General features: G+C 32.7%; 1 protein-coding gene and 1 pseudogene across 1 annotated transcript in view; one reads left to right on the top strand and one right to left on the bottom strand.

The window, feature by feature from the left end:
- Positions 1–23,553, top strand: part of LOC128169461 (suppressor of tumorigenicity 14 protein homolog) — a 29,630-nt gene extending 6,077 nt beyond the window's left edge. Inside the window, exons 2-11 of the mRNA XM_052835599.1 lie at positions 13,918–14,152; positions 14,375–14,501; positions 15,035–15,170; positions 15,887–15,994; positions 17,039–17,155; positions 18,753–18,869; positions 20,058–20,174; positions 20,780–21,033; positions 22,364–22,479; positions 22,585–23,553. Of these exons, the coding sequence (XP_052691559.1) occupies positions 13,918–14,152; positions 14,375–14,501; positions 15,035–15,170; positions 15,887–15,994; positions 17,039–17,155; positions 18,753–18,869; positions 20,058–20,174; positions 20,780–21,033; positions 22,364–22,479; positions 22,585–22,723 (1,466 nt within the window). The 3' untranslated portion in view covers positions 22,724–23,553. The remainder of the gene's footprint in view (positions 1–13,917; positions 14,153–14,374; positions 14,502–15,034; positions 15,171–15,886; positions 15,995–17,038; positions 17,156–18,752; positions 18,870–20,057; positions 20,175–20,779; positions 21,034–22,363; positions 22,480–22,584) is intronic.
- Positions 1,681–11,299, bottom strand: LOC128169462 (uncharacterized; annotated as a pseudogene).
- Positions 23,554–25,744: the final 2,191 nt, after the last annotated feature.

Raw genomic sequence — 25,744 nt, 5'->3', positions numbered from 1 at the left:
TCTCTCGATTTCTTGCAAATTATACAATACCAGAGAACGATGCTGTATGTAGTAGCTTTTTACCCGATTAAAAAAAAAAACCGCATTGATATTACCGATGTGTTTTATTTGATTTTTTTAATCAGCACTAACGGCAGCATGAAAATAAAAAAGTCGCTCACACTCGAATTATACTCGGCCTTCGGTGGTGGACTAAAGTATTAGCTCTCGCCATGTTAAAGTTGGACTTAAGACCTGTATTTTGACAGTATTTAAGATTATCCTATTAAGATATGACAAATTTATGAGCTATGGTGAGATCTTATGAAAAATATTTGGTCTTTTAAGATAGATTTTAGTCAAAAGTCGGTTATATGTTAAACGAGCCCAGGGTTTATATGGCAGAGTAGGAAAAAGTAAGATTGGTCGTGCTCTTGTGGGGGAGGGGGCATTTCCTTTGGTCCAGTTGTGCATTAGGACAGATATTATTTTCCCGTTCTGACGGAAAAGTCCTGGGGATGTATTCACAAAAACCATACGCCAGCCATGGTAAAACGCAGACAACGAGTTTGCGCTGTGTGACGTAGTGACGTCATGATTATGATGTCATTTTTAACGTTGTGACGTTATCAGCAGTATTTCACTAAACACATAGATCATACGATGTATATTGATACAAATTTTAAAAAATCAATAATTAAAAACAGAACCTGAATATATTTAATATTTTTTTTTATTTTAATGTATATTTTTTCAAATTGCCATAGGCCCAAATAGGCCCTGTGGCACTTAACGTAGATATTCAAATAGGCCCAAATAGGCCCTGTGGCACTTAACGTAGATATTCAAACAGGCCCAAATAGGCCCTGTGGCACAGAAATGGTTAAGGGAATTTGTTTTATAAAAGTAACCGAAGAATTACTAACGACTTGTCTCCTAATGGCAACAGTGCATAGTATGGGGCATTCCTGAAAAGGTGGCAGATTTTTTACTACATGTAATGCATTGAACAGAGCAGCCAGTGATGCACTGAAGAAATTTACTTTGTAAACCCCTTGAAATAAAAAGATATAGATACTGTGCTTATGAATCACAGACTAATGTAATTTAAGTCAAAAGCAGCATGCAAAGCATACTTTGAAATGATCATATACTAGTATATGTTAATGCATCTCAGGAAGAAGTTTGGTCTGTGTACCCCTTTTGATAAGATGAACATAGATCAAAACATTGTCCTTAACCGGTGTCAAAGATAAAAAAATAAAATGTCTTCAAATACATTGTTTTCTAAGTTTGGTTTCTATAATTATCTTCAAAGAGAATATGGTAACAGACCAGAAAACCTCTTCACTAAAATCATTGACGCCTAAAGTGTCAAATGCCATTGGTTTGAAACTACTTGTAAAAATTAAGGTGTGAACAACTTATCTCGGTTATAGCTTAGGCCACATCAAAATGTCCTATACGCTTTTCCTTGTGACTTTGTATTAGGGTAATACCCCAAATCATTATTTTCCTTGTCACCTTGTCCATGTACTACCACGTCTAGGTCATGACGAATCCCTACATGACCATGACCATCTCTGTGTCAAATAAAGGCAGCAGCAAATGCATAACCCCCACCAAAAATATTGCTATGGCATAGCAATCCATCCTCAACACTTGTAATGTAGACACAGATTAACAGACAGACAAGGTAAATCCTTTATACCATGATACCTTTATTTGCAGAGGTAAAACAATATTAATAAGGGAACACTTTTGTCAGTTAAAGATTATATATTCTATTTCTCAAAGTTAGAAAAATGTGTCATGCATGATTTCAAACACAAGACATGTATATATATGTGAACATTCTTGATAGCTGTAATAGTAGTAGCATTTGAAAATTGTTCACAGAGAGACAAACAGAAAGCTACACAAACAGATCATCGCATACACTCTTCTGGTCTATGGCCAGCAGAGCTAAAACCCACAGGTGTCATGAGAAATTGAACGTCACAGATGTCCTCTGCAAACATAAGGGGAAATATACACTACATGTAAATATTAGATATTAATATGATTGTCCTTTTTTAAAAACGTTAAGTATTCTAAATTACATTGTAATATACTTTTAAAATATATGCAATACATATTTCAATCATGTTCACTTGACCTTAAACATAAAAGTAACACATACGAAATTACAACATCTTATTGCTGATATTAAGATTTTAAAACGAATAAAAACTAAACCATGAGGTTACACCACAGGTACACATGTTGCAGATGGGAAGCAGAGAGAGTAATACAGATATAACACATACACATTCAATCTTCAATCTAAAACATGAAGCATATAGACGACTCTTGTTTATAAATAAGTCCAGGGTATTTCATGAGGAGATAATCTTCCAATTACTGTTTAAATTTAAAGGCTTTATTACAGAATCATTTGTTACTGCAAGACCAAACGTCCTAAATTTGCATCCTCATCTTCCGCCATTACGTTTAACGGGGGCTCATTGGAATCAGCTTTCGTATCTGCTGATTAAGTCTCAGCATATGTTGCATTTTACTCTTTTTCTGATGAATACTTCTATCAGCAAGAAATTTGCAATTGTTTTTTTACTTTCAGTGCTTCTGCCTCTCTTGGTACACTTTAATCTTTAAAGTCCATATAAAATTCAAATGTCCTATTCCATTGTCCATTTTTTCTTTGATGGTAATGTGGTGCATGATGGTTTATCCACTGATTCTATACCACTTGGGACATAATCCTTGTGTTCTTCAATAGAATCTGTGAATCAAATATAAGAAAGGTTCAGTGAATTAAATTCTACAATTGTACATGTAAGTTAAAATAATAGTGTACGCAACACATTTTCATAACATGCTAGTGCTTGGTATTCAATTTGTATACACACTATGCTGCAGTAAATTGTGACCACATCTTTCAAGTAATAATGCTTTAATGTTAAAAAAACTAAAAAATTATCTGCGATCACATATCAATGTATATATTTGCATATAAACATATGTCTAAACTTGCAATATATATATGTACGCATATGAACAGTCAAATATCTGACCTCAAAGACACAAAAAACTCATAAACAACCCACTGCAAAAATATTTGAGCAAACAATCTATGACAGTGACCAACATCCCATGTACCTGGTAATTATGTTTGCAAATAAACAGATAACTAAACTCAAAGACACAGTAATAAACTATAGGAAAAATGTTAGAACAAATAATCTCTGACAGTGACCTACATTTCATGAATAGACACAAACATTTATACATGAAAGAGATTCAAAAACCATAAGCATTCCCATACATATTTTTCATTGTACATATGTACAAACTCAATATGTATGGACGCATATATCCAGTATACAAATGTCAATTAAGTAAACTCAAAGACACAAAAACTCATGAACAATCAACTGAAAAATGTTAGAATAAGAAAAATATGATGATAACCCACAATTCATGAACAGACACAAACAGGTATACATATACATGACAATGTCCCACAATCCATAAACAGACCCAAACATGTATATACAAGACAATGACCCACAATCCATGAACAGACACCAACATTTTTTTTACAGTACAATAGTTCATCAAACAAATTAGGTAAAATTTTCTCCAGCATTCTATCATACTAATATCAAAACTCTTGTGACAAAAATCAAATTAGAAATTACATGTTAATCATATATGTAAGTAATGGAAATAAAAGATTAATGTGAACAATTGAAGATCTTTATAGGAACATGGTTACAGTAACATTTTTTTCTAGACTAAATGCTCATAGTATTACATTTAATCATATGTACTAGAGTTTATAACTGCGTAAACATTACATGTAATTTGTATATAATTTGTTATTGTATGGATTTTACATGTTTATCAAAAACAACAGTTGAATTTTTATTGAACCTGTTATTTTCCACAGGATTCGATGTTGGGATGAGATGTTAGTAGTGTTTGGCTGGGATGTTCGGTAATGAAAAAAATGTAGAAATACAGATAATTTATTAATCATGTAAGCCAATAAGTCATTTTTGTATACCCTTTAGATGAAGCAGCTAGGATTAAGAACTAGGCAATTGTTAATAAAAAGATTTCTGCAAGTATCTTAATTTGTACATTTTTTTTATCAAACTATGCCATTAATTTATCACATTAATTTTGAAGATCATTTAGAGCTAATATTATATGTTTATCATGAACATCATTTATCCTTTCCTCTGGTGTATCATTCCTATCGTATCTTGCATGTACACTTTTCAATGTACATGTATAACATGCGTCAATCCTATCATATCGTGCGTGGTTTCTATCCTATCATTTTATTATCATGTTAAATTCATTGCGGGTGCAGTATAACAGAGAACCAAAAATTAACATAAAGATCAAATATCTAACTCAAAGTCACAAGAAAAATGTTTGAGCAAACATTCTGTGAGAGTGACCCACATCCCATGAACAGACAAAAACATTTATATATATGACAGCACTCCAAAAGCAATGAGCATTCACATATATATCTTTGAATTTACAAATGTCTGAACTCAATATGTATGAATGCATATACACAATTGACTAAACTTGAAGACACAAAAAACACATAAACAAATAACATGAAAAATGTTTAAACAAACAATATATGATAGTGACCCACAATCCATGAACACTGATACAAACATATATATATGGTACCCGCATCAATATTTTTTACAATCTTATACTATCATATCATTTATCAGACCTATTGATCAAGCATACAGATCTATCATCATGCACAAATCCAGTAGTACCGAGTGTTAATCCTAGAAAGTTTATCATTTAACTTCACGGTTTTTCTGTGTATCCTATTATGTTAATCATATCGTTCCTTTCCATAAGCAAGTCATTTTACTTGGAAGTTACATGTTGTTCAATAGGCCGTTAAAGCAAATATTTATTGATCAGTAAACTCAAAAACATAAAAACTCATGAACAATCAACTGAAAAATGTTAAAATAAGAAATCTACAACAATGACCCACAATCCATGAACAGATCGACGCCAACATGTAACATATTTAAACAATAAAATGCTTTCTATAGTGATTCATTCGGGATATGAAGGTAGTGACATTGCAGGAAAAATACATAACCCGCTAAATAACCAGCATTAGCGGGTTATGTAAATTTTTCCTGCAATGATCGCTACCTTCATAACCTGCATGAATCATCAAAGAAAGCATTTTATTGTTTATATTAACATCTTTCTTTAACTAATTAATAAATTGATTATGAAAAGTTAGTAAAATTTACTAAATTACTGTTAACGTACACATGTACGTTAGCTAAAAGAAACAGCCAAATCGTCTCCTGTGAGACTTTCAGTCTGACATCATCATGATTATTTCATGCAGTCCGTGATTTTACTTAGGTCGCTGTAGGTTCAGATCAATCGATAAACAGGGCGTGTTAATTTCAGTCCTGTCACTTTCAGCCGCTGTAGATTTCGACCAATAGTTAAATGGGGCGTGTAGATTTCAGTCTGGCTGTTTCTATAGAGCTATGAATTAACTATAACCTTTCGTAAGAAATTGAGGAAATTATACTTAAAGTTTGTAGATGTAAATATACGACAATGACCCACAATCCATGAACAGATACAAACATGTATATACATGACAATGACCCACAATCCATGAACAGACACAAACATGTATATACAGTTCAATAATTCATCAAACAAATTAGATACAATTTTCTCCAGCATTCTATCATACTAATATCAAAATGCTTGAGACCAAAATTAAATAAGAAATTACTTTGCTATGTAAACAAATCTTTTGTTTTAATTTTGAATGTTGAAGCAAAAATTCCAGTTATAGACCTAAAATGAATGTATTAAATGTTAGGAACTGTTTTTTTATTCTTAAAATGAATAAAATGATAGACAAATCAGCTTGAAAAAGACTTGTATATTGAACCTATGTAAATAAAAAAATAGGGCACAATCCTGGTTTACATGACAAAGAATTGTGAGCTCTGTATCTTGCTTGTAACTCAATGACTGACTCTCAAATTTCATTTGATCATTAAAAATATATCCTAAAGCATTGTAAATAATGAAAACAGAAAAACAAAATTTGACCAAAATCATGACAGTGCCCCTTTAAAATATTTGCATATATACAAATGTATAAACTCAAAGACACAAAAAAGTAATGAACAAACTACCTGGTACAGGAGAAATAATACTGAACAACAATTAACCTACGATAGTGACCCACAATCCATGAACAGACACAAGCATGTATATATATGATAGTGATACACAATCCATGAACAGACACAAACATGTATATATGACAGTGAACCACAATCCATGAACAGACACAAACATGTATATATGACAGTGAACCACAATCCATGAACAGACACAAACATGTATATATGACAGTGAACCACAATCCATGAACAGACACAAACATGTATATATGACAGTGAACCACAATCCATGAACAGACACAAACATGTATTAGTATAGCAACCTTAGAACTATAAGCATTCACATATATATACATATACATGCAAACACAAATAAAACTCAAAGAAATGGAACACCTCAACTGCCTTATGTAGATAATGCCCATAATATGCTGATAGTTCAACATTTCATGCTGATCATCGATCAACATTACATGCTGATACATCAAGTGAACTTTACATGCTGATACTTCTTCATTATATGATAATTTATCAATTATCATTACATGCTGATAGTATAACATTACATGCTGATAATTTTTTATTATATGATTATACCTAGTATTCACTATATGCTTTCACTAATACATGCTGATATTTCATAAAATGATGGTATTACAGTATGCGCTGATTCTAAATTCGCTATAAGCAGCAGGATCGTGATTCGATAAAACTCAGGGATATTACTAAGGAGAGAATAGACTAAATTCAAGCTACATTGTACCCAACAATTTAAACAAGCTTCTTTTATGCTTTTTTCCTTATATAAATATGGACACCCCATTGGTTATTATCAAAACTTATATTCCCAATACTAGGGATTGTGCCATTCAGCTGAAACTGGATGCTGGAGGGAATGGGGGCACCATCACTTTTGATTACATTTGTTGAAACTTGCGCCGAAATCTCTGTGTGTCAAACAACTCCATAGTCCCCTTATTGTAACTCGTCTTTGTTTAGGCGCCTTCAAATTGGATGCCAATTTTATGAGTATGTTTTATGTTGTAGGTTGATTGTTTTAATTCTGCAGGCAGGCGCCTTCAAATTTATTTTACCCCCTTTGGATTGGGCATTCTACGCCATTAAATAGCAATTTTACTTTCTGTCTTAAGGAAATCAGAGCATGAGCAATCATCCATTAGATCCCAGCGCTTCTCACAAACTATCTTTTATTTAAGGGGGGGGGGGGGGGGAGGGGGGTGGTGGTGGCAGTCCTACCCCTCAATCACAAGTCAACAAGTAAATATAAAATAGGGAATGGGGGGGGGATCCCGTATTTTACAATATTTCATCATTCTATTGATCTACATATGATCGAATTTCCATTTTCATAAAATTATTGTAAAACTACATACAAAGGATAGAGCATTGCGTCCTCCAGATTGCAATATCTTACATGAAGTCAGATGCTAGGGACTACGTGCGCTGTTGAAACTGATTTTAGCAGTAACTGTACTGTTGAAAAAAATTAGTGCTTACATTCTCCACTCCTTTACGTGGATCTCCAGGGAAAGCCCACCCATAAATCTGATGTAACCTGAATGACAGAAGTCTTTGTTTAGGTGCTATGAATACTTTTAGCGGTCCACTTTGACCAAGCGCCATAAACTTGGGTTCACTTCAGAATGCACATTTTTGGACAAAAAATCCCCTGGGGTACCTCGAACCCCCTGATTTGTATGCACTGATGGGGAGCGCCAATGGTTTTCCCAAGCAGGCTTTCTTTAAATATAAAATGACTCTGTTAAAGGACAACACATAATCAAGTGGTATTATTTGTTGAGTATCTTGATCTATTAAACTAGTCTCAGTGGACCTTAGTAATATCTGATCAATCTCCGAAACAGAGAAAAAGCCCTGTGTTAAAAACTTGTCAGGCATCAATGAGTTCTGAATTTTAATGTATTTCAATCTCAAGATGACCCTTCCCTATTTTTAGAATCACCGCAGAGTGAAGTACCATCACATAATGAAGAAGTATCAGCATATAACAAAGAACTATCATCATATAAAGACAAAGTATCAGCTTGTAATGTTAAAGTTTCAGCATGTGATGTTGAAGTATCATCATGTAAATTAATGTTGAAGTATCATCATCATCCACATAAGGTAGTTAGGGTATGTACAAAGACACTAAAACCTCATGAACAAACAATCTGTTAGAATGACCCATATCCCATGAACAGACAAAAGCATGTATATATGACAGCAACCCAAAAATCATTAGCATTCACATATATATTTGCACTTACACAAATTTCTAAAGTCAAAGACACAAAATAGGCGTGAACAAACTACAGGAAAAATGTTAGAACAACCAATCCATGACAGTGATCCACATCCCATGAACAGACACAAACATGTAGATATGAGAGCAACCCAAAAACCATGAGCATTCACATATATATCTTTGACTAAATATGTATGCATGCATATGCACAAATGTCTAAACTCAAAGACACAAAAACCCATGAACAATCCACAGAAAAAATTGCAGAACAAAAACTCTATGACAGTGACCCACAATCCATGAACAGACACAAACGTATATATATACGAGGGTTGTCCGAAAAGTTCGTGGACACATGTAATTTTATTCAAAATAGAAGCGCCATTTTCAGGAAGGTATTATAATATTGTAATAAAGAGCATAATAATGTATATTTTTGTAATGGAGTTATGAATGTATATACATTGCCTATACAGGCCGCACAGCCCAGTATGACGTTAAATTATAATGACGTAGTACTGGGTTTATTGAGAGTAATATGCCGCATTCACCGTTTGGTCAGAAGGTACAATCGCATATTCCATCAACATATCACTTGTGCCACTTGTGGATAAGTTTCCTTAATCGTTTCATTCATTTCAGTTTTTTACTTCAGTTGACACAATTTTTTTATTGCCAGCGGTCAGATGAAGTTGCTTTTTCATGCGTTTTAAAAGACATATTCTTGCCGTAATATCTTTTAAATGTCCTCTGCTGGTTTGAAAATATTTTTAAATGATGTATGAAAATAATGTACACAATACAGACGACATCACAATAGAAGATTATGAAAACAGTAAATATACATATCTAAAAACTCAATTACAAAGTTTGGACAATTTTTGCGCTGGGACGTGCATACTTTCTGCGAGCCTTTGATACATTAAAATTTTACTTTATTTCTATAGAAAACAATAAAGACCACTTTGGTTTGATCTGACATTTTATGAAAAAGATTTAGATATATAATATGAATAAATTAACCCATTTAAAATGATAAAAATGCTATTGTCCACGAACATATTTGGACAACCCTGGTATATATAGTATATATATATGACAATGACCTACAATCCATGAACAGACACAAACATGTATGTGTGACAATGACCTGCATTTAATCCATGAACAGACACATATATGAAAATGACCCACAATCCATGAACAGACACAAACATGTATATATGACAATGACCCCCATTTAATCCACGAACAGACACAAACATATACCGGTATATATATATATTTATATATATATGACAATGACCCACAATCCATGAACAGACACAAACATATATATATATGACAATGACCCACGTTTAATCTATGAACAGACACAAATACATATATTTGACAGTGACCCAAAAACCATGAGCAATCACACAGTTATATGTTTGCATATACACAATGTCACAAAGACACAAAAAAAATCATGAACAATCTACAGGGAAAATGTCAGAACAAACAATTCCATTTCAGAGAAAAAGCTGTCATTGTCAAAGTTAAGGATAAAGGCTGATTAAAAAGTGGTGACAAAATATAACTAAAACAATAACGAAATTAAGAATCCTCGACACCCTGTGACTTCTACTTTTAAGACAATACGTCACATCATGGCAATTTCAACGCGATGTGAAACAGTTTATATCGCCAATAATTGGTGTTTTAAATATCTCTGTGCAGCTATGGGTTTACCCTCAGTCTACCAACCCACAGGTTCTGAGTGTGAATACTGGAGGAGCATTTATTTTAATGAAGAGAAATGAAATTTAAAGTCCCCCCTTAAAAAACTGATTATAAGGGGGTGGGGGGGGGGGGGCAATTTTTAAGTCAAAACACATGGTAAAAATCAATATCTTTAATTAAGAAAAAGGGCTTGTATGCAGAACTTTTAACAGGTGTTGAGGACCCTCAAATAATGTACCTGCATGTATTACCTTCACTGATAGTTCCTTCCAGGCAATGCTGATGCTACTACCATTACAAGCTTCTATCTCATATTCTGAAAAGAAATAAAATGATTTGGTGATTAATTAGTACTCGGATGGCATCCTTTAAGGAGGCTGGGTGGTTAATAAATTAACCATCAGATCTTCTTTAATTTTTTTTGATATGATTTGTCTAGTTATAAACTATCATTTACAAAAGAAAAAATTCTAAATATTTCAGCTTTAAAATCTTATTACTTTTCTCTATCTTTATACATAGGTCTTCTTATTAAGGAGATAAAAATAGTCCAAAAATTGTTGCGCCAATAGAGTGCTCTTAAAAAGATCCTAGCACTAAACTATGCGGTATATGCAAAACTGCCGCTTCCAAAATGCTCCCTATAGTATACAAAGAACAATGATATTCTCGTGAAGTCCTGCCTTGACAAAAATTCCCTATCATTCAGAATACATGTATTTGTGTAATAAAAATACCTATGCAAGGCTGTTGAACATATTCTGCAACATGGTCCTTTATGACCTGTTGAATCTGTTGAACAAGTATATACGGTAATTATGAGCTGCAACAGATCTTCACTGTTCTGCAGAATCTGTGGAACATCTGGGTGTGCTTCAACAGGATTTGCCTTCAAATTCCTCCCTAGAGTACAGGCAAAGAATAATTGTCAATGAAATTTTAGTTACTTAGTTACTACAGGTCTACTGTAGTTACTGAAATGTTCCCCTATATTTCAGAAAGAGTAACTTAAGGTAATACCTGTAGTAAAATGCCAAAGCTGTTGAACATGTGGAGTTACATGGTCCTGAGTAGACTGTAGTATCAGTTAAGAGCCCATCTTAACTAGTTAGTGGAACATCTACATGAGTTACCATTGTGTCCTTCTCTAGAATGCTCTCTGTTATAAATTTGAAAAAGATTTCATTGTAATTAGAGTTAAGCTTGTAAATCATGTGTTGAAAAAAGTAATGTAGTTAATGAAAAATACCTGTTCATGTCTGACAGCTGATGAATCAGTGCAGTGTTCAGAAGAATCTATGGAACGTGCATCACAGTGCTGCAACAGAGTCCAAAGTCATATCTAATCTCCTACTGTCTATCAATATTCCTCCATGCAAAGAGTCAAAGCTTCCATGGGTAGTTGTTCAACATTAATTTCATAACAGCATTATTTTTGGGCTTGTCTGAGGTTGCATCATTAAATAATGTGCTTTCCAAGCTTTTGGAAGATTCATACTTATCAATGCTGTAAAATAATAATGAAAACAATACTTAGATAAAAAGTCTAATGTTACATATAAACATAAGCATTCATATGATGAAATATTATGGTTATATGAACAATGCATGCGTTATGAAACAACAATACATATCACAATATAGTGGTAACGATATATGAATCACAATGTATTTTTAAAAAATACAAGGGCACCGCAAAGCAGAGCATCCCCTCGCAAGATGAAATGAAATATTTGGGGGGGGGGGGTGCATTATTTAGAATATACATGTAATTAAAAATAACAAATAATATTTATCTTCATAAAACCCCTTTAGATCAAAATATTCCTTTCCCCATGCACGCTCTTGGGGGGGGGGGGGGGGGGGAGGGGAGGGGGGGAGAGGAGGTAATAATTTTTTTTTCTTCATACAAATAAAAACCTGAAACACACTACTATACCAGCTGTATGTTTCTCACATGCTTCTCACACGCTATACAGTTTTTACAATACGTTCCTAGCATAGCACGGTTTGCTTTTTGTACGATATGATAAATGTTACTCGCACTGTATGGTCTTTTTTTCACATGATATGATATCATAATGCTTCCTGTATGAAAAAGTGTATAGAAAAAGTGTTATTCATGTATCTAGCTGCAATAATGTAGCCCTCTCCGATTTTTATATCTGATGTTTACTGAAGAGGGCTACAATTCCACAGGATCTCCGTAATGGTGCTAAATTAAACACGAAACGTTTCTCGCACGAAAGTCGCACGCTTTTTGGGTGTAGTAGTACGTTTCAGGGTCTGTAATTAAAGGAGGAAAAAATATCGCCGGGTAGAAATAAAAAGCTGATTTCTTTTTATAATAGAACACATCTACAAGTTTTTTTCTGTAGATTCAAAATAAAACTCTCAATGAAATCTAAACCAGGTGTCTCTGAAATCAGTCTGGGTTGGGCCTACTTTGTTTATACACAGTTGAACTCTCGGCACGTGCTACTCATGCCCGCAGTCTTCGAGAGGTTGACTCATTATATACACAATATAAAAGTCACACAGAGGTGTGAACGATTATCATGATTAAGCACATATATAAATTATTATTGTTTAAGCAATACGGTAGGATATATCTAAATCTTAAGGAATACATGTAATTACACTGACGATAGATGGACCGTAACATTAGCGGGTGAAATGAAATCTCCGGTGAACTATTTCATATACAGTATTATATACTACTTTAGACTCAATCAACAACAAAGACACAGGGTTGCATGTGCTACCGTATATATGCTAGGTTTAATACTATCCCCCAGTGAACACCAGTTTGTATACATGGCAGGGAAGTGATAAGCAACCGATCTTTAATCAATCCGGTCGTACAAATTAGTGCATAACAAATATAATTTAAGGAAGAAATGTTCAACAAGTCCCGGGGTTGAGTATTGGGGGACTCTCTACTTGCACCTGTAAACAATACATTTTTATGTATGCAAACGAACAAAAAAGTAATCTAACCGCTCAAGACAAGTTTTCTGAACTCGCAGACTTAATCCCTATGTACTGTACAGCTGAAGAATGACACTTGCATTCCGAATCGGTGCATGGCAGCCATTTGACATTTCAGCATTACGAATCGGTGCATGGTCAAAAGGCAGCCGTTTGACGTTTCAGCCTAAGAGCGTCCGCCATTTTTTTTCTTAATTGTACTTTTAGTTCGATAATCCTTGCTTCTTCGTCATATTTTTATAAATATGACCTACTAATTACTGCTAATAAGAAAATATATTCAGTACTTACCCAAGTTACTGCTGTACTCCGCCATTGATATCCAACAATGCATTGCGTGCATCACACCGTTTTGTGGGACACCCCGCTGGGTGTTTATAGATAGACAAAATGTTCAAAACTAGTAGCTTTGACGCGATGTTCTAAAAATAGATTTTGAGTTGTGGGACATTTTTCAATATATCCGTGTGGGTCAAAAAAACATTTTTTTTTTGTTTTTTATGTTAATAATACCATTTTCAACCTCCCTGTGAATTTTGAACTACATGGTTTATGGGTCAAAATATAGATGACCCATAAACCACCTAAGGATCCCACAACGTGAGTCTGAGGTATATGAAATAACCCACAACACGGATTTGTATAACTATATATATATATATATATATATATATATATATATATATATATATATATATATATATATATATATATATATATATATAGTAAATGTCGCCCTCAACAAGCCAACCCATCAGGAGAATCCAGCAGTAGTGTGGGACGCCAGGTTTGAATCTAGTAACGCTGTGGATGGACTCAAATCAAACCATACATGGGACGAGGGGCAGTGTGTTGTATCAGCGTACGGCAAACAGACCGCCACCTGGTGGGTGAACTTGTCCAGCATCCACAACATTCATCATATCAACATCTATTTTCGGACAGGCAATGAAAAATTGGGGATCCAAAAATCATATTAAAATGCATGCATAAAAATGATTCATTGTTTGTTATTTTTTTTTCGATCAGGATGTTATATCCGCTTATGCTGTTAGTATGTTAAAATAATATTATATTGCTAAGAATGTATTTACGTTTTATACTGACAGTTGAAATAGCGTATGCTGCATATGTTTTATATATTATGCGTTGCGATTATGGCACTTGTTTCTCCCAATCTAGGTTTTGACCAGCCTCTCACCATCACAGTTTCGCCTAAATATATAAGGCTGAGGGAAGGTGAGCCAGCAGTGTTCAGATGTACGTCCAGTGTACCCGTGCCACTGCGATGGAGTACAAGTAGCAATAAAGTAAACAACTCTTTTAAATGTATAAAGTTCAATCATTCGAGACTGCTACATTAAATAATAATAATAATAATAATAATAATATAATTACTATTATTAATAATGGTAATATTTCATCACTTGTCTAGAAGGTGCCTTATAGCCTGAATTTATTTTTAATAATTATGAGTAAAATTAAAAAAAAAACCATCCATTTTTTTAAATATTAAAACCCCGTTATAAGTCAGGAAAATAATACGTATACTCGCGTAACGGGTCAAATGTTATTGACTAAACAGTTGTCAGTATTTTTACACAGTAGGCGATATATATGCACGAGAAGATAAATAGGCGGTAAAGTATCTTGTATAAACCCTTTAATCGTATTGGGTACATCACTGGTTACTGAAAGAAAAGAAAAAAAAAATTATATACTGCCAAAAACCTATACGTTACTTTTGAATTTAATCAATGTAACATTAAATAGCACATCTAAAAATAGTTTTATATGGTAATTTATTTCTGTTAAATGTTAATCAATCTGGATATTAAATCAGTATCTGCCTGCATCGGTTGGGGGCATCTTTCTGCCAATTCCAGAAACACGGACTTCCGACACAGGATCTTACAAGTGTTTTGTTGTTGGTGAGGAATCAAGGTTTTTTGCAATTGCCAGATTAGATATTTGGTCAGGTACGTGTCTTAGTAAAACTCAATTGGTTTGTTTTATAAAATACTAAATATATGAAAGCGTTCTTCTCTTCTAATTTTGCAGTACTCGTATTTGCTTTACTTTGATACACAGCTAAAAAAAAAGGGTAATTTCCTAGTCACTTGCACACACTCCAAAAATTGTACAAAAGTATGTGTACTTAAATTTATCAGTTAGACCCTCGGCCTCAGGTGTTGCTTCAATAATTGAGAATATATTTTATTTCCATTCTTTACTGATTTAAGATGATATATCAACATAATCACAAGAGAGGGATACGTGTACAAACGTCGTTCAAAAAGTCATTACGCCATTGAAATGATTCTTGAAAAAAATTCTTCTTATCAAACAATGAAGACCGTAATGTTGAATTTTTTTCTCTCATTTTTTTTCAAATCCTAAATACTAAACGCTATTCTCATGTTAGTGTATATTTTATTCATGTGCCGGAGTCTTAATGTAAAATATGCTTAAACTTACTTTAAAAGTGGTAAAAAATTGTTCTCAATACAAGCATTGATGGTGCTTATATTTTTTTTGTAAAAAGAGCTGTTTGTTTAGAGTACTACATATAATGCTCAATTTATCATAAAAAATATGTAAGACCAGTATTGCACTTCATCTGTAGTGAGCTTATTTATAAAACAATACACGTGTTCTTATATGCAGGGCATTGTCTAATATTGTTATGTTTTAGAATGTGAAGCACACCAAATGACATGTTCCAATACAAAGTGTGTACCAATTAGCTACATCTGTGACGGAGATAACGACTGTGGGGACATGTCCGACGAAAGAAATTGTAGTACGTTTTGAAGAAAGACGATTTTTTAGTAGATTCATTTGGCAATGAAAATATTAAAGCTAATACATGGAGAATAATAGATATCCTTTTTCATATCACAGCTAGTATCAGCTCGACATGTACACTCTAATATCAGTACGAGGGCCGATACAGGCTGTGATATGGAGAAAAGGGTATCTGTTATTATATTTATTACATACTTAGTACATACATGTATAATAAAATTTAAACATCAATGAAACAACAATGAAAAACATCAACTTGAACAATTTTTGATAGTAGTCTGTACATGTATTACAAAAAATGAGATCTTTTTGTTCATCATAACATAAAGCTACAGAAACGGAATTTCCTCAGCTTATAAAATTTACTGCTTTAAAATATTTACTAGCATTTGAAGTTTTCAATTGCACTTAAAAATTTCAACTATAACAAATGTATTATTTTTTCGTCTGTAAACACGCACAAATGCCGAAAAGAAAAAAAGGCAGAGGAGTTCCGCAAGGGGTGTAATACGCATCCGTATCAGCCCTAGGGCTGAAAACCTGTTTCAGCACGGAAGGCCGATACGAGTTTTGTGATGTCATCTGTATCACACATGCAAAAAACCTTTATTTATTGCTAAGTATGTAATAAAATTCTATGACATACCAGAAAATGATATCAAACGTTTTTATGATTTAAACAAAAGGACACAAAAGTTGTTTTTTAAACGTTAAGGAGGTTAAAACAAAATAACGAAGCTAGTTACGTTACATCATTATCTGATCTACTATTTAAAGGAGATTGTAAATATACTATTTTATAACGGACATAATGATATATTTTAAAATAAACTTTAAAAGCAAAGAAAGAGTCGGGGCAGAGTATGGTGCATGATTGTAAAGTTTATTTTGGTGTGCGTTGAACTACAATCGTTCTACTGATTGGTCTAAGGCTCTAATTCTTAACTATCGTTTCAAAGATTTTTTAACGATTTTATATAATCGAACAAAACGGCCTAAAAGCTGATGCAATTTTCTCATTTAATACCATATAATGTAGCAGGCAGCACGTGTAGACCAGGTCAAATGACCTGTTTCAATGGAAAGTGTGCACCAACCAGATACATCTGTGACGGAGATAACGACTGTGGGGACATGTCCGACGAACAAAATTGTCGTAAGTGTGATTGATGATGTTTACAACGTCATTTATTTAAATATCGATTTTCCAATACATGAAATAAATAGAATATTGAATACTATAAACCAACTATTTTTGCGGCGACTTTATATTGCGAATTACCCATGACGGACTGGTTCGCGACAATTTTTTTTCGCTACCAAGCCTTATCTAAACCTCTTTTTTTTTTATTACAACTTAATGGCAAATACTGGTTAGCGGCAAGATATTATCGCATCGATAAGGCTCTTGCAAACCTCGCGAAAATTGGTTTACAGTAATTGTTACAATATGGTTGTACTTAAAAGTTATAATTTCAAAATATGCTCTTTAATTTACTCAGATGGCATACATGTATCGCTATATTTTTTCGTACTTCGGAGTTCGTCGCCCGTTTACATCTTAACATTTTCAGCTAGTTCTCTGTAAAAATTAGGACTATCTTTTCTAAACTGAATGGGAAGCATATAAGAGAGAGAGAGAGAGAGAGAGAGAGAGAGAGAGATAGAGAGAGAGAGAGAGAGAGAGAAATTATGATTTGGAACTGACTCCAGATATGTTATGTAAGATTTCAGTATCTTTAATACAGGACCAATATCCATCGTTACATTACCAAATTCTTTCTTGAAGGCAAATTTTTTGTTTTAAACAGTTACATTTACATACAATTGTTACAAATCTTCTACACAGTTTAATAGTTAGCGGGAAAATAAGCACAGTGTGTAATAAGGAAAGAAACAACAGAAAAATACATACATGTTCATAAATATTATTTATAGAAATCATACAGTTGATCTTATCGTTTGATGATATAACAAACATTGTTTGATATGAAATTCTAGGCTTAAAGATATCTTTTCGCAAAATCTTACAAGTTTCTCACATTTGATTATAGGTATTTTGAATTCCATTTTATTTTGTACGACTTCATACCTGCCTCACTTTTTTGCTTCACGCATCTTTACTCGACAAAGTTTTGTTAAAAATTGTTATGAAGTTCCTTTAGTTGATAAAATAATGTCAGCCAATGTTTATCTGTCTCTGGTTCATTCATTTGTAATGATTATTCAAAGAACAGAATTACTCTCCAACCAACGACATCCACTTTGTATTCGGGCATTATATTTCAGATTTTCAAAATTTAAAATATTTCTTTCTACTTCTTATGACCTGTATTAGCCAAAACATTCGAGTCATTGGTAACAATTTTTTAAATGATAAACATTTATGATACATGAAAACCTACGAAATTTGGTTTCATTAAAAAAAAACAAAATTGCTTAGAAAAATTACGAAAACGCAAAATAGGGAAAACAGGCAACGGAAAATGTTCTATATCAAACAAAATATGCAATTTAAATAATTAGCATGTTTATTGCGGGTTAAAAATCTCCCTTATTGCTATGTTAGGTAATAAAAGTGGGTTTTTCTTTCTTTTTCAAGGTGGGTGTGTGGAGCTATGTTATCATGACATCTAAAACAAATCAATGCTGTTTAACTGAAATGACTAAATTTTAATGATAGGCTCATTCTTTTTGTTTTGACATTTCGAAACCATGTTTATAATCTTGTTATAATATACCATTTATTGTAGCAGGCAGCACGTGTGGACCAGACCAAATGATGTGTTCGAATGGAAAGTGTGTACCAATTAGTTACATCTGTGACGGAGATAACGACTGTGGGGACATGTCCGACGAGAGAAACTGTGGTAAGTGTGATTGATGATGTTTACAACGTCATTTCTTTAAATATCAGTTTTTTAATACTTGAAATAAAAACTAAAGTGAATAATTGTTACAATATGGTTATACCTAGAAGTTTTACATTTCAAACTATGCACTTTAATTTACTAGATGGCATACCTGTCTCGCTATATCTTTGTACTTTGGAGGTCGTCGTTCGTTAACATCTTTACATTTTCAGCTACTTCTCTGTGAAAATTATGACTATCTTTTCTAAACTGAATGGGAAGCATAAACGAGAGAGGGAAAGAGAGAGGGAGAGGGAATTATAAATCCTAATAATTTGTTTTAACTAATTTGAATCTTACTCCAGATATGTTTTGTTAGATTTCAGTTTCTTTAAGACAGGGCGAAATTTCTTGCTTACCTTACTCTATTCTTCCTTGAAGGCAATTGTTTTGGTTTTAATCTGTTACGATTAATACAAATCTTCCATACAGCTTGATAGTTAGCGGGGAAATAAGCACAGTGTATAATAAGGAAGAAAACAACAACAAATATATAGATATTCATAGATATCATTTTTAGAACCATACAGTTGATCTTTTTGTTTGATGAAATAATATACACTGATTGATATGAAATTTAAGTCTTAAAGATGGTTTTTAGCACAATCTTACAAGTTTCTCACAGATTAACTGTCCAACGACATCCACTTTGTGTTCGGGCATTTTTTTCTTCTGATTTTCAAAATATATGATATTCCATTCTACTTCTTATGACCTGTATTAGCCGTAACATTCGAGTAATTTGTATCAATGTTTTTCAAAGATAAACATTTATGATATATGATACCTACGAAATTCAGTTTCATTTTAGAAAAGAGCATTGCTTAGATAATTTATGAAAACGCGAAAGAGGGAAATCAGACAACGGAAAATGTTCTTAGATCAAATAAAATATTCAATTTAGATAATTAGCATGTTTATTGCGGGTTCAAAATCTCCCTTAGTGCTATGTTAGGTAATAAAAGTGGGGTTTCTCGAGGTTTTTTTTCAAGGATCGTCTGTGTAGAACTCATGTTATCATCACATCTATAACACATCAATGCTGTTTAACTCAAATGATTCAATTTACATGACATGCTCATTCTTTTTGTAAAGTTATTTCGAAACCATGTTCGTAAACTTATTATAATATACCTTATATTATAGCAGACAGCACGTGTGGACCAGATCAAATGACCTGTTCCAATGGAAAATGTGTACCGATAAGCCATATCTGTGACGGAAATAACAACTGTGGCGACTTCTCCGACGAAAGAAACTGTGGTAAGTGTAATTGATGATGTTTACAACGTCATTTGTTTGGATATCGATTTTTTAATACATGAAATAAAAACAATTGTGAATAATTGTTACTTTTAGGTTATACCTAGAAGTTATACATTTCAAACTATGCACTTTAATTTACTGAGATGACATACATGTATCGCAGTATGTTTTCGTACTTCGGAGTTCGTCGTTCGCTAACATCTTTACGTTTTCAGCTACTTCTCTGTAAATATTAGGACTTTCTTTTTCTAAACTGAATGGGTAGCGTGTACGAGAGAGTAAATTATCAATACTTATAATTTAACTGATGTTATCAACACATGACATGCTCATTCTTTTTGTCAACACATTTCAAAACCATGTTCATAATCTTAACACGAATTTGTTGAAGTTAGTGTTGTGTTTTTCAGTTGTTTTGGCAAACATGCTAAGATGCTATTGTTACGACAGAAAACACGTGTTTGCCTTAGAACAAATATTCAACAAATTAGCAAATGTTTTTTATATACTTTTATCATTAGGGTTTTATGCTTCTGCTTTTTTTGTTTCTTGATCTTAAGTGAAATAAGAAAGGAGATATATCCATTTATTCTTTTTGACAGAAACCATATCGTACATGCCATCCAACTTCCTTGGTTTTTCGGTGTATGTCTCAAACACAACAGATAGGTCACAAGGAACCTTGTGTTTCAAGGACAACAATTTTACCACAAGTAGCCTGCCTGCAGTGTTCACTATCAACTGTTCCGTCCACGGACAGTACGTCATCTACTACAACGAGAGACTCCCTGGTACTGCATACCCTGACGACTATTCTATGTACGCCTTTAATGACGTCTGTGAAGTGGAGGTTTACGGTAATAAGTAGAACAGCATTTAAAAACGCCCTTTTGATACAATACCAATTGATTACAAAGAAACGGCGCATTATTTATTATCAATAATCAACAAAACAACGCTTGATTTTGATTTTGTGCATAGCAATTCAAAAAACCTTTTTTAAAAATGAAATCAAAATTGTTACTTGATATATAACTTTGCAGGCAAACACTAGAACATGTTGATGTATTCCAAATCAATTGACTGGATGCAGTATTTATTGCATTTTAGGTTGGAAAGTTGCATTCTCCGAAACAGTGCAAGTAACGAGAGTTATGGCATTTTTAATATTTAATAAAAGATAACCCAATATAGGTTTAATGTGTCAACTTTCAAATCCGTAATAAAAGAAAATGTTAGGTATTAAAGCAATTCGTTTTTTTTTAAGAAAAAGGGATGTTCATCAAGCATGATTTCAATACTGTAATGAAAATAAATGAACATGTTCGGAAGATTCAGTGGAGGTTATGGATGGGGGTGGACCATCGCATCGCTACATTGTCTACTACTAAGATATTATTACTGATTGATGATTGATGTTAATTAATAAACAAAATCATCAGTTTGGATTGACGTATAAATATACTTATATGGTCTGGATTTTTTATAGGAGAACATTAATCGCCGAAGCGGTTTTTTTTTTGTTAAAATCGATCAATTGGGGGGGGGGGGGGAGGATTTAACTCATCTTGAAAATGGTGTAAATTGCGTGTCTTTCTAAATGTATATGCCTAAACTTTAGTCGGTTGCAAGTAAGTGTCGCTGTGTATGTTTTGTGAGTAGATTTTTTTCTAAAAAAAAAATTGATATAAAGTATATATCACTTTTAAAAAATGTCAAAACTTTGAAATAAGTATTTTCAACCACCCAACCCTTCCAAATATAAAAATACTCTGGAGCATACCACGTATGCAGCTTGATATAATTGAAATACTTAACATATTTTTCTTATCATGAAAACTTTTTGCGTAAAAATGACAAAAAGACTTACTTCATATCGGATAAAAAAACCTGTTAATTTCCACTAAGCTTTCCTTTCCATATGAAAGGGCGCAATGTAGGAGTTGTTCTGAAACAAACTTCTTTAAGTTTATTTAATGTTGTGAAAGCATCAGATTTTGGCTCCCTTGTTTTTATGAATATTTAGATTTTAAGCAAAAAAGGAAAATCAAAACATACTTAAAGGTATAATTCGATCAGTAATATATATATGGTTTCTTCTATACCTGTTTAATCAAGTTAAGGTTTCATTACATCCTTTTCATTTTATTAAAATATATAAAAATATAAACGTGATTATCATTACGGAAACACTAAAAGAAGACAGTGTGAATCACTGGCAGATTATGTTCTACTGTATTCTGGGTGTTTTTGGCGTTTCGCTAATCATTAATGGAGCACTTGTTAAGTGTGTGCATTCACGGTAAATACTCTTTACTTCAAATCCAACTATTATTACACCTAAACAAAAGTTACAAGTTTTTACTCATAAGCTACTTGTTATCATTTTTGTCGATTAAATTTTTAGAGGAAAACGGCTGAAGAAACAGAGAACAAATGACGAAGCACAGTGGAGAAATGGCGAACTTCTTAATGTCTCGCATAACTGTAATGAATATGAACATCTACAGCAAACTCCTGTTGAAATATACGATACTGTCGTATAGTTGATATATGTAGACGGTCACGCTGCTGTGCATTATATTTCAGTGATTTGGTTATTTTTTATTCTTGTTTCTTAATTTCAGGCAAAAGCTCAATCCAGCAAAATTAATTAAAACTAGAAAACTGACCAGTCAGGAAGGGCCCCGCTATGACAATTAATATAGAGAAGTGAAAAAAAGTTTGAATTCCATCCTCTTTATATAAACAATGATGAAAAATAAATGCTCGGCATAAGATGTAAAGAACTGCAATATATATATATATAAGGTGGTAAAAAAAAATATAAAAATTATAAGTAACATCTGTATTTTTAAAATTTCAAGATAATTCCTGAATGTCCAAAAGTTCTAAATAGTTACCTTGTATCTGCATATAACAGGGATAGTCTCATGTCTTATAAAAAAAAACTAAATAAAATGTGTATTTAAAAAAGATTTGAACAGGTGTTTTATAAAATGCAAGCCTTCAGTGAATGCAAATACATTGTATTACCAAGGGTTGACCTCAGCTTCAAAACATCAGTTGCAAACAAACGTGTTCATTAATCTTCATATGACAGATAGAGATAAGCCTCTAAATTTTCTGCAGCAGGCAAGATAATTAATCCCAGGGGATTAGACAAGCCGTAATTAGTCTGTGAAGACAAACATCATTTACACAAAATTATAGGGGTAATTTTTATTGACTGTTTTTGTTTGTGATCGACCTGATTTCAACATCAGTAGTCGAGACATGTTTCATTTTTCGTTTTATTTAATAAATTGTTCTTTTAAGAAACTTAGATACTTGCGGGTTATGTGTTTCAGAGCAAAAAATGTTAAACGGCGAGAGAAAGAGAGAGAGATAGAGAGAGAGAGAGAGTTGTTTACGTTTTGATTTAATTTACAGTTAAGTATCGTGTAGGTTTCAATATTTTGAAATTAATAGAAAACATCCCTTTAAAAGAAAGTAATTAGTTTAATTTATTTTTATATCATTTAGATATACTTAAAGGGACACGGTCACTATTTTGGTTAACATTTCGATTTCCGCTTTTATTGTTCACAATACTGCAGTAAGGCATTTCTAATAATACTTTTAAATTTCAGTGTCAGCTGTCGAGTTACAAGCGAGATACAGAGCTGACAGTTCTGTGTTATGAAACAAGCTCAGGTACTACATTACACTTTGACTGTTGAATAGAAAATTCCAAATTAAGACCTAAAATTGAAGTGACAAATGCTAGGAACTATTAATGTTAAATTTCACTTAGCAGATAAAAAAATCAGCTTGAAAAAAAAAAAACAACACTGTCTCAAGTATATTGAAACAATGTAAAGAAAAACATGGCACCAGTCTCGTTTACATAACAAAGAATTTTGAGCTCTGTATCTCGTTTTAAACTCTAAAACTGATACTAAAATTTTGGTCGTTTATTTAAAATGCATTACTAAAGCATCGTAATAAAAAAATGAAAAAAAAATGAAATATAAGCAAAATCGAAACCATACTCCTTTGAAACTATTTTTTTTTAATTTATCAATATCTACACTAGATCAATTGATCGAAAAACACACGAATAACAACTTGTTAATTGTGTTTTACAGTTTTTAAAAGATAGGATGTTGACATATATTTTCAATTAATAATTATACACCACCCCTCTTGACAATTTGCAGTGAATGGTAGCGGAATGAGAAACAAGACATTTAATTCACACAAACGTGTACGTGTATATACACACACTCCTTAAGTTCTGAGTGTCGGCTTTTGATTATCATTCATGAATATTCTTTATCAAAACATTTTCCCCAACATATTTGGATAAAATAAAGAAAGCATTATATATTTAAATGTCGAACTTTTCTTTATTATCTAAAACTTCATCAATACAAAAAAATATGAATCCGTAATTTAAGTTCATCTGTTGACCAATAAAAATCAAGTTTTAGGATTCATGACACTGACAATTCTGAAGTATTCGACTAACTTAACAGTTATTTGCGCACATGATACAAAAACCAAGTAAAACAAAATAACAAACGACAAGCTTTTATACAAATTTTCTAAGAGAGAAAGAGCTTAACGGTTGACTATAAACAATTTATTTCATTTATATATTAACTCATTTACTTCCTGATAAATAGACTCTACATGCATCTTAAAACATCAATTCCATTAGCATACTTGTGTGTCTAAGCTAACTTAATTATTTGCACCATTTATTCATGCTTTTTAGTGCTTAAATAAATTCAGGAAGCTTACGTTACAGAAAGTTGCTGATTTTCTGAACATGTAACCCCCCCCCCCCCCCATCAACTTTTTAGTTCCCAAAAAAAACCCACACGGACATTTGTACGTATACTTGTAATAAAAATTGAATCAAAATTATTCAATTTTATTTAATTTGCTGACTTCTTTGAAAGGATTTAGAAAGCAGCCGAAGGTCGAAAGGCGGATGAACTGTTTTGACATTGTTTGAAAATTTTTAAACGAATGGTAATTAATATCATATTTAATTTATTTTTGTTTTAACTGCAAAGACCTCGTAAGTTGTCAGAACTGAGTTGGCTTCTTTTGTTGTCTCTTGTCTGAAAATTGGGATGTACTAATATTTTAATTCCATCAAAGAGATTAGTATTTTATTGCTTTTAATTTTCTTACTCATTATGAATTGTATAAAAAAAATAAAAGACATATTAATTAAATACCAACTTTTTCTTTGTTTACTTGAGCATTGTGGGGGACCGTAAAAGGGATGAGTGGTGCGTTCAGGAGACCAAAGAGGAATACAGTGGATGAGAACTGAAAATGACGGGGGAAAGTATAGTTAATGAAAGGGCAAACATAGGAGATCATTATGTAAAACAGGGAATTTTCATCCGGACAGGGTTTTTTCCAGATATTCGGTATCACCTCTCTCTCTCTCTCTCTCTCCGACCTACTGCTTGCTGCTTTGTGAATCAGTTTGACAGTATTCCCTTTATTTTCCTTCCTTATGAAATAACAAGTTTCACTCTTGTTTTTTCTATGTAATACACACT

This window comes from Crassostrea angulata, unplaced genomic scaffold, assembly GCF_025612915.1.
Source record: "Crassostrea angulata isolate pt1a10 unplaced genomic scaffold, ASM2561291v2 HiC_scaffold_137, whole genome shotgun sequence".
Lineage (NCBI taxonomy): Eukaryota > Metazoa > Mollusca > Bivalvia > Ostreida > Ostreidae > Magallana > Magallana angulata.
The sequence above is the reverse complement of the archived record's forward strand: the minus strand, read 5'-3'. Positions and strand labels throughout refer to the sequence as shown.